The following is an 18,152-nucleotide window of genomic DNA, read 5'->3' as shown; positions in this document are numbered from 1 at the left end:
ATCTGAAAGTAAACTGCCTTTTTCTAGATGAGAGAAAGCGCAAGAGTTCAGTTTCAGGTTGTTAACAGGAGCTACTTATTTTTAGATTTCGGTTGTGTTTGACCTGCTGGTAAATATTTTTAAAAATATATTAAAATTAATGTTTTATCATATTTAAAATATTTTTCATAAATAAGCTTGTTTCCTTTTATTGCTTTTACTATTGTTCTGAATTTACAACTTCATTAATAGAAAATACTCAGCTCACACTGTATACTGTGCAAGTACATTCAATGCATAAATTATTGCAGTATTTTGATACTTGAACAGAATGACTGGTAAGCTTTCCAATGAAAGCAGTACCTTACATGAAAAGTGGAAATTATTCAAGAGAAGTTGAAATGCAAGCTGTGCCTCACACACAGCTGTTAGGTAGATGTCCCTAATGCAGTGCCCATCAGAACTGTGGTAAAAGCATATTATTCCTATGTCTTTTACATATTACTTTTATATAACATCTCCATCAGGAATCTCTAGCTATTTAAGAGGTATACGAAGCAAATCATACTTAAGAGTGTTCTGACCATATCTGGAAATAGCTGTTTTCTGGGAGGTGGTTTCATGCTGACAGAAGTTGACTTTTGTCTCTTCTCTTGTCTTTCAGTGCCCACCTCGTGCCCTCCCTCCAGTGCCAAGGTAAAATCAGTTTATTCTGTGGAATTGATCATGGTTCTGTACTGCAGTGTTTTTAAAAGTAATGAAATTAAGGGAGGGAAATAAGTTAAATAAACATCTGAGTAGTCATAATGGCTTTAAAAATAATTGCTTTTCTTGCTAATTTGTTGTCCCAGAACCCTTAGAAGGAATACAAAGCATTTTGAAGTTTTACAGGGGCCAAGAAACTTTACTATGTTACCTCAGTTTTAGTACTCTTAGAGATAAACATTTTAAAGGGTTTCAGACAAATAGCTACTTTAGTTTTATTAACATCTACTTCAGTTTTATTGATATCCTTCTTTTCAATCTCTTCCTTCCTTCTTTGTTTTGTTTCATGTTCTTTAGTTTATTTGAATCACAAATGCTTCGGGAATTTCTGAAATCAGACTAGATATTCTTGAACAGGGGTATAGGTGTCTACTAGTTTGACATAGCATAGGGAAAAATTTGGGCTTTTTTTTCCAGTGTGGAAGGAAAGGCAATTACATGGCTTTTATGATATGGTACTTAAGAATTCCTTCAAAAAAAAAAAAAAAAGGCAAATGCGATGTTCATGATTGACAACATATAGTGTCTTTTTAGTAATGTATGTGCTCAAATGTTTCATAACTTTTGTGGTTTGTTACATATCAGGCAGTAAGACAAGTTTTAATTAGCTAGGTGATTAAAGCTTTTAATCTGATCCACAGGTAGCCAATCAAGAAACTGCATAGTCACGAACAAAGTGTTGAGTCTTGAAGATTGCTTCGTACCCTTAACTCTGTTGTACAAAACTACTCATTAAAGAGAACTAGGAGTGGGGATAAGGAAATGCATCACAAAAGCAGCAGTGTGAATTTCACTGTTGTGAATTGTAATTGATTCCAAATTAACTTTCTTCTTATCTTTGTTCCTTTTACATTGCTCTTCAACACCTCTTCTCCTTAAATGTGAAGTGGAAACCAAGGTGAGTTATTCTGGCATTAAAGAGAATTATAAACATTGGTAGTTCCTTTTGGTGTCACTTCATCCTCTCTTTAAAGAAAGAGCCTTACACTCTTTCTAAATGCAGGCTGAGTTATTTAAACTGCATGGACACCTGCACTGCAATTGTTAGAACTGTCTGTTGTTTTTCTTTGTTCTCTTCACTGTTTGCTATTTCCATACTGAATCAAGGTAACTGAAATGTTGTCACTGTGCTCTAAACAAGAAGTTGATTCTTTACAGCATTATTCAGAGTATTTCTGTTTTTCACTGAACGCACGTGTTGCACTTAAGACAGGTTCTTATCCTGTTTTCCTGCCATCTTCTGTACTCCTCCTGCTTGTGTAAACTGGTGAATTGTCATCTCACCTGTAAAAGGTGAAGGATGTCTTCACTTGTAAAAATGAATCCCTTTCTTAACTAGCAATAGAATGGCTGTTAAAAAAAGGAGATGGAGGTTTCTCCATGCTGTGCACATATACTTCTGTTTTATGTTCTGCAGATGAAATTCCACTGAGTCGTCCCAAAAAAAGGAAACCCAAAGGAAAGACTCCATTAGGTAAGGTCCTGCCAAGACTGAAAACTGTATTTGTAATCCTGGGTGAGACCTGCGCTGTAGCCAAGCTTCTGACAGATACATGGGTTTCAGTCTTGTACTCATTTTTTGAGTAGTGTTCTCAGATAATTTATTACAATTTATTTTATATTGAACAACTGCAATCTTTTTCCCTGAAGTGGTGTCATTTTAGAACAAGTCTGTAATGCTAACTGAACTAAGTGAAGAACTGCTTTTTCTCCCAGTACTGGTAATACAGCATATCTTGATATTGAACTGAAAAAGTTCCTTTATTCCTGCTATTTTTTCCTTTCTAGAATTTTTGGATACTTCATTAAATAGTCATTTCCAGCTGTAAGCTGCTTGTTATGTTGAATGTGTTAAGTGCTTGAATTTTTGAATGAACTACAATAAAACTCATGTAACAAATTGGCTCAATGTCAGTCCTTGGCTAAATAAAGTCACAAGTTAATCATTCCATTATCATCAAAGAGTTAAGAGCCTAAAAGATGACTAGCACCAGGGCTTTGTATTTTTACAAGAAGCAGATCTGCAGAATAGAAATACCATTTTAAGCAAGATTACAAGTCTGATCTATTTTGATAAAGCAGAATGTGCTGATAGAATGTAGTGGATTTTGGCGGACCAGTTGACTTGGGTTCATATGATGGGTTGATGAGGTAACCCTCCTTTATTTGCTTAAAAGAGTGTACAATTGAAGCGTCACTGAAAGACCTTTAAATGCAATAAGTAGAGCTGTTGCTAGCAGGGTTTCCCAAGGATCAAGTTTTGTTTACTGTTGTTTTCAGTGACCTGAATGATCATGCAAAGTATGCATTGGCTTTGGCCATTACTTTGCTGGTGAATTTTGCATTTTAGCACAGCAAAGCTTTACAAAAGGTAGGAAAACCTGTGCTTGAAGTGAAAACAAAGATAGATTCAATTATCATAAAAACTGCAGTACTCAAGAGAGCTACAAAATGGCAGATGTGATGTAAAATGGAGAAGTAACTTTGTCCTCCTATTTCTGATCATGCAAATTGATGCTACTGCTGCTAGAATATTTGATGAATTTATGTTAACCTCTCATGGAAATATAGTTCCCCCAAACGTAGTAATTAATCTCTCAGACTGGAGTAGACATCCTTCAGTGTTTTTTTTTCTCCTCCTCCTTTATTCTTGTGGTGTATGCTTAGCATTTAAATCTCCCTTTGATGCTATTTTGCATTGGGACGTATCTGTGTGAATCAGCTTGTTACAAACTGTTAATTTTTTCTTGTCCCTTGCGTTATAAACTTTGCATGTAGAAAGGGAAAATACAGAGGTATAGTTCTCTCCTGTGGTAGATTTCTTTCAATCAGTCCTCTATTGTATTCCCAAATGGGACTTGTGCTACTTCTTGGATACTTAAATTTCCCTCCTGGGCATGAAACTGTCAGGGTGAAGGGAGGGTTGTCAGCTATCACCTTTGTATATTCTTACTTACCACATTTGTTTCCCAACTCTTATATTTCCTAGCTAATACGTTTTCATCTCAGCTGTAAGCTGGGCAAATACAGAGGTTCTGCACAATGTAGCAAAAGGCAGCTTTTTATTGCCTGTCTCTCAGAGGCTCTTAACTGAGGTTGCTGGATCTTTTCATCTGGTTTTCAGATGGCATTGTCCAAGCAGCAGTTCGTCGGCAGTCTGAAAGCAGTGAGCCCCTAACTCCTGAACCTCATGATGTCCCTCCTCAGAGGAAACGCAAGAAGAAGAAAGTACCTGCTGGTATGTGAAATAATTGTAGATTGGAAAGAGCACTGAATAAAAGTTGGTAACGTAGAAATGTGATTGGCCAACTTGTATTTTGACTTAAAACATTTCATGTGCTTTTGTACTTAAAACAGCTGAAAGTAATTTCTGAATGGTAGCTTAGTTTCAGTTTCTGATTTCAGATTCCATAGGCTACAAACCCTCATGCAAATAATGGCAATACAGTTTTGAAAGTGATAAAATAGATCCTTTTTATCATTATATAATAACTGCTTATGTATAAGTGAATGTATTTCCAATATTATGAATGCTGTGAAACTTTCATGTGTTTTGTTTTAAATCTTCAGATTCCGAGACCTCTTTTACCCAGCAAAATGTTGCATCCCTATTTCAGAATGGAAATGGCATGGATGTCCCTGAAGCTGAAGAAACAGTGATCCGCAAACAGAGAAAAAGAACAAAGTGAGACAAAACTAGTATAGCTCATAAGTTGGATAGTGATAGTCACTGTGATAGTGAACATAGCTGAGTAGTATTTTACATTGTCACATTACAAAAATGTAAAATCTTGAAGTGCACGATACCATTCAGCCTGTGCAATAAATAATATGTGTGCAGTTCTTTCCAGGGTTAAGATCTAACTTTCTTCACTTGTTTGTTTTATGCATACCTGGATGCATTGCAGTTCTGAATACATTTTACATGAGCCTAATATTTCAGTTACATACATGAAAAAATTAGAACGTGTAACTGCTTTCATTCTTACTATCTTTTCCTTAATTTTATGAGAAACTTAACTCCTTTCTCATCCTTTTTATTTGCCTTTTCTCCAAGAACTATGCCTTTAAATCATTTTAGTGCCCTTTCTGCCAAAAGCATCAACTTTCTTGGCCTTGTATTTAGTTTATATGGTTTTTTTTAAATTGTTAATCTCTTGATATGTATTTCTTCCCACCTTATTGTTTTGACACAGGAAGGAATTTAAATAGAGAGAAAAAAACCAAAATCAAGGATTAGCTTTATGGTTTTATTTAACTAAGTTCATGAGAACTTTAGTCCTTAAAATTATAAACGGGGGTAATTTTATGCAAGTCACTAACCTGAACAGTTCTTAGCAGTCAAGTTAGACATGTTAAATGCTCAGAGGAGCCTTCAGGTTTTACATTTTACCTCCTATTCTTTCTCTGCCCCATTGTATGTTCTGTGCTGATAGGAAACCTCGGCCAGCTGAAATGCACTGTTCCAATGAGCTGGAAGTGGAGGAGGAAGATATCGTTGAAGATGAGCACAGAAAGAGCCCAGATCAGCAGCCAGTATTTGCTGCTCCCACTGGAATTAGCCAGCCTGTTAGCAAAGTGTTTGTTGAAAAAAATCGTAAGTAATCTTGTGATTTAAGTAATTTAGGGACATTCTTGCAATTAAAGGAAGCATTATTGTATTTAAAATCCAAATATTGCAGTATTGGGAAGAATTAAAAAAAAAAGTTTTCCGGAACAAAGATTATTTGGAAATAAATATACATGATAGTTTTTCAACAGTGAATGTTAGTGTCGCTGTGCTGGCACGTTTGGTTGAATTTTTTAATTCCATGGTGTGGGTGAAAAAGGCTGTTTGATAGTATGCAGCTGAGCTTATTTGACCTAATACTGTCACAGTACTTTGAGAAGAAAGTATCATTTACTATATTGCAAAAAGTCCTTCAAGTGGAAGTTTTTGGTTGTTCATTTTTGTGGTGTTTTGTTCCATACCAGGGAAGACTGAGTAATTACCTGAAGTGCGCTGCACATTCTTAAATCCATAGCCTGACCCACCAGGATGCATCAGACTGACAGATGCATCCTGGTAGAAATGTAAGCTGACAAAGGGCAAGAAGTGGGGAGAAGAAATTTTCTGATGGAACTTCTGATGCTTACAGCTTTTTAACACTAATAAGTATTAATGTAGAAATTATGATGGAAGGTAACAGTACTGTCTAAAACTAGTTTCCTCATACTTTCAGGGCGTTTTCAGGCAGCCGACCGTGCAGAATTGATTAAAACCACTGACAATATCAATGTACTTATGGATGTGAAGGCTTCATGGACTACCAGAGATGTTGCCCTTTCAGTGCACCGAAGTTTCAGGTAAAAGATAAATGTTTTGATGTAAATAAGCAGAAATTAGGGTTCATTTGGGTTTTTTTTCTTCTCCCTGAAAGTTAGCAGCTTTTCTCTATCATTGTGATGTATCTTTATTTCTTTTGGATTTTCCTAATAAATGATGGTTCAGGATGCAACAGGTACAAAGTTTCTCAGTCCACTAGCTTTTGGTATTTGTTGTCAAGAATATCTGCTTCTAGTCTAGACATCACATGTGAAATGCAACTTATAAAAAGAATAACTAAGGAAGTCATATTGCAAAGATTCAGACAAAATCTGAATAGCAAAGAGATGGATCTGATAACAAAAATATTAGAGACCTACAGAAAAAATGTGTTACAAAATGAGATTCACCCATCAGCTGTATGACCAGAATAAAAATACCTCAATTCAGATAGTTCTTCAAGAAAAATCCTGGTTGGTGAAAAAGAGGGAGGAGTGAATTTGGACTGGGGCATAAGCTTGCACACAATAGCAAAAAATGATTATTGATTTTTAATATGTGGTTGTGTTATGATAAAGAATGGGAAGATGAAGGCCATTTACTTCTCTGGTGTATTTTATCTGGAAGCCTGTGCTTCCTTCTCAGCTTTTTCTTAGCAAGGAAGATAATGAAAAGATTGACTTGAAGACAAGTTTAAGAGCATTGTGTAAGTGTAAGGGGCAGTGGTCTTGAGAAGCTACAGGCAGTGAGTGAAAGTATTTGATTCCTGTAGCAGTAATGAAGTAGTGATAGGATCAGGCAGAACATCTCGGTTTTCTTTGTTAAGTGCTCAGGTTCTGGTGCAGTCTGTCAAGGGAGGAAGCAGAAGTCCCATTGCTTAGAATTTTTAAAACTAGATCAGAAAAAGCACTCAGAAACAATCTGTGAAAGGCTGGGATCCTGTCACGGCAGCAGGGTTGAACAGATGGATTTGTAGACCTTTTCTATCTGTAGTTCTTTGCCAATTCAAGATGTTAAACTTGTCTAATATTCTTTTCTTCATTCAGGGTGATTGGACTCTTTACCCATGGCTTCCTTGCTGGGTATGCTGTGTGGAACGTCATTGTTATCTACGTTTTGGCAGGAAATCAGCTTTCCACGGTTTCTAACCTGCTCAAGCAGTATAAGACGCTAGCATACCCAGCTCAAAGTTTGTTCTATTTGTTGCTGTCTATCAGTACAGTCTCAGCTTTTGACAGGTAAAATATGTGTTTGAAAGGTGTATGTAATTTGTGTGCAATCTGTTCCTTTCTCCTTCCTATGGCACATTTTGATCTGCTGTTGATGACTTCTTGTGATACACTTAAAGAATGATTTTACACATGGCTGGCTATACAGATAAAGGGTGTACTTGTGCATTCAGACCTTTGTTACACATTTCTGTCTGTTGCCTGCTGCCTTGCTTCAATGTCCTGGTGCTGTTTGTGTGATCATGAGGTGAACCAGATGGAAGAGCTGACCTGTTTGGTTTTTTTTTTGTTGGGGAGAGCAGTGGAGAACAACTGATGTTTTTATGGGGTTACTTTTCACGTGAATCCATTGCCCAGCCAGGTTTGCAACATAGCTGTGTAAATGGTTTTCCTGGCTTAGCTAGGGTTTCTGCATTACAGCTTAAGAGTGGGAATGAACAGAAAGAGGAGCAAAAAAGACCATATTTATAGATGTTTCTTTTAGTTACAGTTAGTTTCCATGGCAGCATAATAAGCCAAGGGAGGAGTTGGTGCTATGGAAGAAATTGTGTCTTTTTTTTCCTGGAGTGGTGGCAGGGAGGAGGCCTGAGTTATTCTTCATTGCTGCTGTAGTGGTGTAAGCTATGTGAGCAGTTACATTAGCATAACTTGGTTGGTGGTGTGGACAGTGAAATGAATGCTAAAGATCAGAGAGGGGACAGATCTCTCTACATTCTCCCTGTTCCAGAAGGGACTGCAGTGTGAAAGCTACAAACCTCATGGAACATCCTCCTTAGTTTCAGTCTTTCTTGGATTTGGCATAATGAGGACCATTGCCATGTGTGGGGGATAAAGTTGTGTATTAAGGCACTGTAACAGAGGCAGAAGAAGGTGTCTTGCAAAAAGTAAAAGAACAATAGAATACTATTAGAGGAACAATATTATTATCTTACTGGGCTGTGTTAATGACCCTTGTTTTTGTTATCAGGATTGATTTGGCAAAAGCATCGGTTGCACTGAGGGGCTTTCTTACCCTAGACCCAGCAGCAGTAGCCTCTTTCTGTAAGTATTTTGAAGCTGATAGGAAGTTGTCCAGAAAAGACAGTAAATGGAAGAATCCTACATACTGTTTTCAGTGAAGTCTTCCTCCCTCATTATTTTCTGCTTTAGAATAAGTGACTTGCTCAGTAGTTTAAAATAGCTTTCAAAGGCTGTGAACACTTTGCTACATATTTTTTTAAAGCATTTGCAATAGTAGCATTAGTGGGCCTGTTAGCCAGAGAGTTCTTTTCCCACTTCTGCATACTGAACACAGACCTAGCAAAAACCAAAATCATAAGATACCACCTTTGATGTAGCTGATGGATTGCAAAAGTGCAGAAACCAGATTTTGATGGGTCAGGGGAATGTTGAAGAAGAAAGAATGAATTAAAGGAAACTATCATTGGAGGCAGTGGAGTGAAAGGAAAGAAAATGTAGCGATAATTATCATGACATGATGAAGACAGCATTTTGGGGGTTTATATCTGACATTACTAATTCAATTTTTTCCAGTGTACTTTGCTGCTCTTATCTTATCCTTAAGCCAGCAGATGACATGTGACAGAATTAACCTCTACACACCACCTTCAGAAAATGGCAGCATCTGGTAGGAAACTTAAGAAATCATTTCTGTAAATTATAACATAGCTCACTTAGGAACTTTAGTCAGACTGGTGGATTGAAAAGGTTATACAACATACAGAAGAAAGTATTAATGAAGGATTTCATTACTAAACCTGCCTTTGTCTGAGCTTGTCCTGAATCTTTGATAATTTCACTGAAAAATGAGAATTCAAGGAGGGGTTTGGTCATGTTGGTTGCAAATCCATTGTACCTCAAACAAGAGCCTGTTGGAATGATGCTGAAAATGTCATCTGACAGGAACGGTAAGAATCTCTTTTGCTGGAAAATGGGACCCTAGTGAGGTAACCCTTTTGTGTTCAAGGGCAGGCCATTCTGGTTTTGAAGGAGATAGTCTAATCTGTCCAAGAAATGAATGTCATGGTATTATGAAAAAGTGGTATGTTTGCCACAGGATGCAAGGGCTTAGCAGACACAGCTGGCATTAAATATGAAGCGTTGTTTCATGCTAGGCAATCCCATCCAAACCTGTTACTTTCTGAAGTAGATATTTAATGGACTTAAACTCTAGTAACACGAGTTTTTAAAATAGACCAGGAGAAGTAGAACAAAAGTATTTACGTGAAAATTAGCTGGTTTGGGTGGTTAGATTTTTCTTCTTTTTTTTTCAGGGCTTCTGTAAATGTTGAGTTGTTTATTAAAAAGCCTAGATTCTAGTAACAAAACCACAACCTGCTGCTGTTATTACAGCAAGAAAAGTGTCAGCTAACTTAAATCATAACCTTCTTAAAGCCTTATCTCATCTACCCTGCAGCATCTGTACACAAGTCCTTTCACTGGCTTTCAGACAGACTTTACTGACTTCCTGTTGACTTGCCTTGCTGCCTCATGAGAAAGTGCTTAAAAATAAGATCGACTGATGACATTGTGTGGTGTCTTTCACCACAGTAAAATATGACCATGCATCCTGATTTTTATTTTCTATCTCTTGGCCAAGAAAAGGAGTTTGCTGTTGAAATCTACAAGTGGACATTCTCTGTGAGATAATGGGGTTTCTTAGCTGACTTGCTGTCTTTGGTAGTCACTCTCTTTACCAGGCCTTTGCAATGCAAGACCATCAGGATAGTACAAGTACTTCTGTTTTCATGTCTGGCTTACCAAGCTTGTTTTTATGATAGTCTGTTGAAATTATTATTGTAACCTGTATGTACCAGCAAATCCCTGACTGATGGGTTGATGTGCTCTTCCCAGGATGGCAGGTACTGAGGAAGAAATTGTTCAGCCATGGGTTGTGGTGAATCTGGTAGTGTCTATTCTAGTTGGGACAAGTTGGATCTTCTTGTCTTACCGACCAGAGCTAGACCACAGTGAAGGTACGAAACATTAATAGGCAAAATGTTGTTTGTTCAGGCTTTTATCTGCTGTGCTCTGTGTTTGGTGTTCAAGACTAGTCCTGAGAAATTTTGTGGCTTCAGAAAAACAAGCATCTCCTAACAGCTTTCCAAAGCAAGTGCTTCTTAGGATGCTGGTGTCTGTGTTTGTTTTTATAAAGAAAAAACAGTAATTCAGAAAGGAAAGAAAAGCCTTGTTTGTCCTGGCTGAAGCAACATGAATTTTGAAACATGAGAGAGCATGTGCCTCTTCTTCATTGAAGGGAAAAATAATTTTTACTTTAACAAGATTTTGAATATTTGAAATGTATTTATTCTGCTTGTGTGTTAGAAAATTCCCTAATATTATTAATGTTCCTTTTGCTACAAATGCTGAATGCATTTCAAGTTCAGTATTATTTTCAATAGAACATTGCAGTAGTTTTGGGAACTCCAGAACTTTGAAAAGTCAGATTTGTGCTTGCAGAACAGGACTTCAGATGAGGACTGCTTGTGTTGGTCCAGGCTGGAGGAGGGGGCAAGCAAGTCATCCCCTTTTCTTAGAAGATGCTTTGCTACAGACTAGGCCTTCTTCCTTTTGTTGTTCCAAATGGGATCCAAAAGGTGTATCATAACTCAGCTTTCCTATCAAGTGCGTGCAGCCTGGGACTTGAAGCTAAAACTCCTAAGTTTCAACTTAAAAGTCAACAGGTATCCAAAGAGCATCATGAGTTGAAGCACAGATTTGTGTTTGGGAGGCTGACGAAGATTCAACATGCTTCTTCAGATTACTTTAGAATTTTAATGTACACATTTCTTTATTTCAGCGGCCCCAGTTCTGCTTATTTCTAATAACTCAATGAGTTAAAAAAAAAACCCTAGGTGGCAGCCTTTACAATCTTTGACAGTAAAATTTATAATATATGTTTAAATTGTATTTAAAATCCATTTTTTAAATAAGACTTATTCAAGGAAGCCAGTGGCAGGATTTAACTCCGGTTTTGATGAACTTTTTTGATATTTTCATGTGCCTACTAAGATTAGAAAACCTGATTTGGACATTTCAAGAGAGAAATTTTATTAGGACTTATCCCAAATAGTAGAGAAAGTTTAGTCTACTAAGGATGAGGTAGCAAAAACATGTGCATCTCAAACCTGAGTGGATAAACCACATTGTTGCATGTACAGATTGTCTAACTTTACCATGTTGACAGGTTGTTGGAAAACACGGCCTGGTCTATATGATGAATGTGCTATTTACAAGACAGAAAGTACACTTATACTGAGGGTGCAGTATAGATACATAAGGGAACCCAGATACAAGAAAACTCTACCCTCAGCAGCACAGAGCTCCACAAGGTCTACTTCATCAGTTGCTTAGCATGCCTAGCTGAATTTCTCTGCAAGGAGCTCTTCACTGCTGACTTTAGGCTGTCTCCTGTGCCTGAGCTGCCGTGGTGACAGCTAGCTGTGAGCAATGTCATTCATGATTCTTTCTATCCCAGGTTCTAGTGTTGCTAACTTACGCTGTGATAACATACAGCAGATTTATCCATAAATGAACGAGTCTCTAAACAGAAATCTTCATTCTTGAGTCTGAAACTCTCAAAACTCCAACAATCCCTCAATCTAGAGTTGTTTCAGTGTTCAGGTTGAATGCAGGATGATACTGCATATGATCAGCTGCTAACATCGTCGCTAATGCTGTTGATTTGGGGAGGCAACGATAGTTTTCTAAAGACAGTGGTGGCCCCTGCCATTGCCAAGTTGTTGATATTATAATTGGGAAGAAAAGCAGGACGCTTGGGGGAATGCTAGAGCACTTTCCAGGAATAATGAAATTGTATTCAGGTGAAACTTTTAAAAGAAAACGTAATTCTTTTCTTTCTCTCTTAGAACTGATGTTTCATGCTGAAATAGAGGAATTTCCCCAGGGAGATACCATACCCAGAGTACAGCCATAGTGTGGAACAAGCATCAGCAAATATTGTAGCTGTGACTGATGGCTCAACATGTTGTGTATTATAGCCATGTATTATAACTTTCATAAAGAAAAAAATGTATTTTTATATTGTATATATTTGATTTTGATCTTTTTATGTATGCTACAATTTCCAAATGTGATTGAAAATTTTTATACTTTTGCTTTTATTTTATGAAGTAGATTATCTCTAGTGCATAAAGTCAAGGTGATTTTGTAAATATTGCTACCTGTATAGCCACAGAAACTAGGCACATGCAGAAGATCAGGTATTCAGTGCTTTTTTGACTGCTGTACAGTCTTTGAACAACCTGCTTTTGTTACTAATGCTGATACAGGGAAATAACTATTTGCCTTTTGACCACTTAATATTTGTTTAATAATTCTGTTGGCCTTGTTTGTTCTTTCAAGGCTCACTTGCCAGGGCCTGGCGCCTGTGGTGTCTGTCAAGGGTTAAGCTTATCAGGGACTGGTATTCCTCAAGGACTGACATGCCAAACAAAGGGAGTGATAACAGGAACTGCAATGTTAGTCTTACCACAGAACTTGTTAGGACTTGTTAAAAAACACTGAAATCACCAAGTAAGAAGAGAGCATGTGTAAATGACTAAAGTTTATTTAGAGGACAGAAGAAGAAGAGGAAGATAAGACCTCTGAAGAAGTAAACGACCACCAGAGACAGATCTGAGCCTGCGCAAGATGACATAAACATTTTAGAACTGCTGACACAAGTTTTTGAACTAACCCCACCCCAACTTATACATATGTATATTTTGTATTGTGTAACGCTATGAACATGTATGCTTTGGTGTAATAAATATCTGGCTGCTTGCTGAGACGGTGTGCAAGCTTTGAGGAGAAATCCCCTTGCACCTGACACCAAAATAAACATACCTTCTTTATAACTCACTCTCTGCCTTGTTAAGTTTGATCCGCATGTCAATGCTGATAGGAGTTGGCTTACCTGATTTGGCTAAATATTCTCTACAGATTAAAACAAATCTTATGAAGAAAATAGTCTAAGGAAGATTATAACAAAACAGGGCTAAGAAACATAAAACCCACAAAGTTAGTAAGCATAAAATAATCTGGGTTTAGTATTTGCTAGAATAAGGCATTGGATTGTCAGGGATTTTGCTTAGTAATTCCTTAGAAGAGGACACTTTATTTTTTATCTTAATTTAGTTCTCTTGACTAAGGTCTTGATGATAACAAGTTCTTTCAAGTTGATGTAGATACAAGAAACAGAAGTTTTAATGTTGCAACAGTTTGGTCAGCTAATGAATACCTAAATGCATCTTTTAATCAAGCAGGGTATTCTTGGGTTGCCAAAAGGATATATGTACGTCCTGTAATTTCTTGACAGTCAGGATGCATAACTATTACAAAGCTATTCACAGGAATAGTGTTCCGATTTCTCCTTATCCTGTATGGCAAGAGAATAGTGTTATTCACTGCTCTTTCTAAAGAAACTTGGATTTCACAGATATTAAAGATGTTCCTACTTCTACCTATTTTGATGGAGATCGATTTCCCCAAAAAGGATGTTTGTTGTTTTGTGTTAGCATCATATCATTAGCATAGAATAGAATAGAATAGAATGGGTTGGGTTGGAAGCGACCTTAAAGATCATCTAGTTCCAACCCCCCTGCCATGGGCAGGGACACCTTTCACTAGACCAGGTTGCTCAAAGCCCCATCCAACCTGGCCTTGAACAATTCCAGGGAGGGGCCATCCACAACCTCTCTGGGCAACCTGTTCCAGTGTCTCACCACCCTCACAGTGAAGAATTTCCTCCTAGTAACTAATTCAAATCTACCCTCTTTCAGTTTAAAGCCATTACCCCTCATCCTATCACTACACTCCCTGATAGAGTCCCTCCCCATCTTTCCTGTAGGCCCCCTTTAAGTACTGGAAGGCTGCTATAAGGTCTCACTGGAGCCTTCTCTTCTCCAGGCTGAACAAGCTAAGGTCTCTCAGCCTGTCCTCATAGGGTAGGTGCTCCAGCCCCCTGATCAGCTTTGTGGCCCACCTCCGGACCCACTCAAGCAGGTCCATGTCTTTCTTACGCTGGGGGCCCCAGAGCTGAACACAAATGGAATGGGAAACTTCTTAAAATTACAAGAAAATGCTTACTAAAGCAAAACAAAAACTCTGCAGCAACCCACCTTTTGTGTAGTGATGTAGTAGTAATAGTGGTAGTTGGTGGGTTTTGATGATGATAGCCAACATTCTTTTTCTTTTATATTAAAGTGGCAAAATGAAAGCATTGCACACGTGAATAAATACAGATGTATTGCAGGATGAAACAATCTCCTTAATAGACATAGACAAGAGCTAGTTTTAAATCAATTTCTCAGGAAAGTATCACCTAAAGCCCCAAACCTATTTGTACATGTTATTTAATATGTATTGATTTTGCAGTGTTTTATTTAATGTGTCTAAGTGTGGTTGTAAAGGGTGTGCAGTTGTCAACGTTCCCTGGAGACTTTCTGTACTTTCTCGTAGTGCAGTTAAGAGTAGCCAGAAGACTTGAAGGGGGATGTTAAGGAGCCAGTAACTTTCTATGCTGTTACCTGAGTTGCTTTAAAGCAAGGATGGGAACATGAATAACTAGGGCAGCTGCTGCCCTGTTGAGGACTTGAGTTCTGTTATGCCCATCCAGCAAATTTAAGTAATTCAAAAATTCAGTGTTTGTGATATTTTTAAAATCCTGTGGTAATCTTGGGGGGGGGGGGGGGTTCTATGAGAATTCAAAGACATTCCACAGCTGTTGGCTGCATTCTGGGGCGTTCAGTTTGTTGTGGGAAGGAGCTGTTCACCTTTTTTGTAAGTTGTTATGGCTCCTGTGTATGTATTTTTGCAAAACTGTAGAGCTAAACTATGGCGGGCACTGCATTGTACATTAAAATGGAGAGATTCAGGGTGCTGCTCCCCTTTAGTGTTGCACTGGAGGTTCTTGTCATGATTTGGCTGTAAGAGATGAGGGATGAGGCACTACTTAGTGTTCCTATGTAAGTTGTCACCACACTTTCTCCAGACGTAGTATGATTTACAGAATTGTTGAGCTCCTGAAGATGAGATTAATAATGGCTTCTCTTTGCTGCTTGACATTTCTGTCAACTTGGCATGGTAAGAAGTATAATTTTGCCCATAAAGTATGGACCTCAGGCAAAACTGTGCTAAGGCATCACATCAATACAGGAAAAACTTGAATATCATTGCTTGATTTCTGACATTATTACTAGGAATTGGCCCTCCAAGTATGCTTTGGGCAAAGCAATGCTAGCCAAGAGCCAGATTCATTCTCAAGGTGAAATACAGTAGTTTGTTTAGATGGTTGAGCAGGGATTAAGTTAATGAACTTAATGGGATCAGTATTTCAAACCAGCCTTGCCTTTCCAGTGTATCTTTTTGGGAGGGTCCGAGTATATGCATATTTAAATTAATGATGTTTGAGGTTGCCATTTAAAGTCACACTTAACAGTTTGATGGCTAATTATTTTACAAAGTACTTTTCATTCCATTAAGCCTCATAATGGAATATGACTTTAACTGAGCTTTTTTGTTTAGTTACTTGGAAAGTTTTAGAACAAGTTTACAAAATAGATGTTTAACTACAGAACATGCAATATCTGTAGAAGCCTTAACTTGAAATGCCTTTGTGCATTTCCATACCATTGTTTTTAATGCAGTATTTTTGTGTTAATGAAAAAATTACAAAGACATTAGTACCAATTTCTTGTTTTTACATATATGAAACAATTAAAGAACTGGTCTAAACTAGTTAGAAATGATTGTACTACTTTGTCCTATTCCCAAATGACTAGTCTGCTTAAATTAAATTAGTCTAATTCTTTTCCCCAGTGCTAATATTATGTACAATATACAAGCTCCAAAGAGGTGATTATGAGAAAACATTTTTTTTATTTGTGGCAGTGTTGTAAATAATGGCTTTACTTTCTTTCCGTCAAGATTCCTGGTGCTGTACTGCTCTTTTGTACAATCAGAAACGCTACTGTGAACTCCTGACAACTAGCAAGTAAAGTGTATTACATCAGTTAATGGGGTTTGTTTAGCCTAAAAAGAAGCATATGAAGAGGGGAATCTGATTGCTGTCTTTAACCACCTAATGGGTGATTACAAAGACGACAAGAGTCAGACTGTTCTCAAGCTGCACAGTGAAAGATGAGTGGAAATGGTCACAGGCAGCATCAGGAAAATTACCATTAGCTGCCACAAGAGTTTTGACTGAGGATTTGGGACAAGATGGGGTGGGGGCCCATAGCGGCCACCTGTGGGAGCTCCATACCTGGAGCTGCTCTGGATGTGGTGGACAGAGCCCTGCGCAGCCTGAGCAGCGGTTGGACCTAGTGGGCCTCTAGAGTCCATTCTAAGCTAAGTTGTTCTTATTTTGCTTCTTAAAAGGCAATAATTTAAATTTTGGTTAAATTCCAGTTGCTTTTTCTTTTAAATGTTACTCTCTCAACTCAGCTTTCTCAATGTGAAGCCAGGTGGCATTAATTTGAAAAGTGTCTTTTAAAAAGTTTTTTTTTTTGTATTGCTGAGGTAAACTTCAGGAGGGTTATGGTTAGGTTAGAATTATTCGCTTGCTTATTTGCAGCAGAATTAATTTAAATGACTGAAGGCTTTGGGAGAATAGAGTAAATCATCAGGTACGTATTCATTGCTAAGCCTTACCTTTCTCTTCCTTTTTCCTCATTGTGGTGTGGAAGGTGCTGTTGTATTCCTCAGTGCAGCTGTGCTTGAATTAGTCTGTAAGTCCACAGACACTTAGAGAAAGTCTCTTTTTCCTGGGTGTTACTGATGTTCCGTGCCCCCCCAGTGCTCGCTCTCTTCACCGAAGGCAGGGAGAGCTCCCAAGCTGGGCGAGGCCCGTTACCCTGCCGCCTAAAACCCGCCGGCTGCTGCTTCTCGGACAGGTGCTTTTGGGGAACAAGCGTGTGTCGTTGTCCCCTTCCCGGCCCGTTTATTTACCGATCAAGCCTGACTATCTCGTACCTCAGCTCGGAGCCGTTGCCTGCCGCCGCCTCGCACCGCGCCGACAGGTGGCGCCTCGCGCGCGGAGCGCGTAACGGCCGTTGGGGGGCGGTGGCGGGGCCGCCATGTCAGACTCGACCGGAGGCAGGCGGTGCGGCCGCCCACGGCCCCGGACCCCCGCTGCTCGCCGCCTTTTCGCCCCGTCGCGGCAGTCCCTCGGCCTCGAGCAGGAGGGGGTCGAGCAGAAGGCGGCATGCTGGCCTTCGAGGTGCGGGCGGTGCCGCGGGAGAGGAAGAGCCGGCCGATGGGCGGGCTGCACGGCCGCAAGGGGATGGGCGAAGTGAGCTGCTTTATCCTGTACTGCTGCGGTGCTTGGGCACGGTCTTTCTCTCCTCTTAACTAGATGTCATTGCAGGCCGGTGTGCCTGTGAAAGGGAAGCCTGCCAACTTAATAGACTAGATTCCAACCCTGCCTCATCTGGGGATGAAAAGACTTCTTTCCTAATGGGAACAGAGCTGGCTTCCTCTGCCTCTTCCATCTCCCTTTATTTGGTAGCGGTAGCCAATGCGTGCCTATCCAGTAGCTGCAATCAAAACAGGAAACCTTGTCTTGCAAAAAGAAAAATTCCCGTATGTTCCTACACAGGAACAAAACTATTTGCTTTAATTCTGAATTTTAAATTTATGTAATCTTTTCTTCAAATGTAAAAAAAATTTAGAGTCCTCTGTAGCTAAGGCAGTTTCCTGTACTGATTGCCTGTACTATATTCAAGAAAATGGAGGAGCATGGCTTTTCAGATTGATACAGGCAGGCCTCAGGCAGATAATGATACAGAGACAAGGAAAAAAACCCACGATGATCTTGTGGATAAATTTCCACACCCACTGATAGATGTAGTAGTTAACCGACAGTGGAAAAA

At 38.8% G+C, this 18,152-nt stretch overlaps 1 protein-coding gene across 1 annotated transcript; it reads left to right on the top strand.

Annotated features, from left to right (window-relative positions):
* Positions 1 to 1,295: 1,295 nt before the first annotated feature.
* TMEM237 (transmembrane protein 237) lies at positions 1,296 to 13,134 on the top strand. The gene is made up of 11 exons (XM_075028159.1): positions 1,296 to 1,642; positions 2,162 to 2,218; positions 3,869 to 3,982; positions 4,315 to 4,429; positions 5,181 to 5,341; positions 5,967 to 6,090; positions 7,096 to 7,287; positions 8,246 to 8,319; positions 8,812 to 8,905; positions 10,132 to 10,253; positions 12,147 to 13,134. The coding sequence occupies exons 4-11, from the start codon at positions 4,374 to 4,376 to the stop codon at positions 12,212 to 12,214; spliced, it is 891 nt and encodes a 296-aa protein (XP_074884260.1). The 5' UTR covers positions 1,296 to 1,642; positions 2,162 to 2,218; positions 3,869 to 3,982; positions 4,315 to 4,373; the 3' UTR covers positions 12,215 to 13,134.
* Positions 13,135 to 18,152: the final 5,018 nt, after the last annotated feature.

Source organism: Buteo buteo, chromosome 5 (genome assembly GCF_964188355.1).
Source record: "Buteo buteo chromosome 5, bButBut1.hap1.1, whole genome shotgun sequence".
Lineage (NCBI taxonomy): Eukaryota > Metazoa > Chordata > Aves > Accipitriformes > Accipitridae > Buteo > Buteo buteo.
This window is presented reverse-complemented; position numbering and strand designations above follow the sequence as displayed.

Coding starts and splice junctions, on each gene's coding strand:
- TMEM237 (XM_075028159.1), top strand. CDS start 4,374: ATGGATGTCCCTGAAGCTGAAGAAACAGTGATCCGCAAACAGAGAAAA. Junction 5,342..5,966: donor AGTGTTTGTTGAAAAAAATC/GTAAGTAATCTT, acceptor TCATACTTTCAG/GGCGTTTTCAGGCAGCCGAC. Junction 6,091..7,095: donor TCAGTGCACCGAAGTTTCAG/GTAAAAGATAAA, acceptor TTCTTCATTCAG/GGTGATTGGACTCTTTACCC.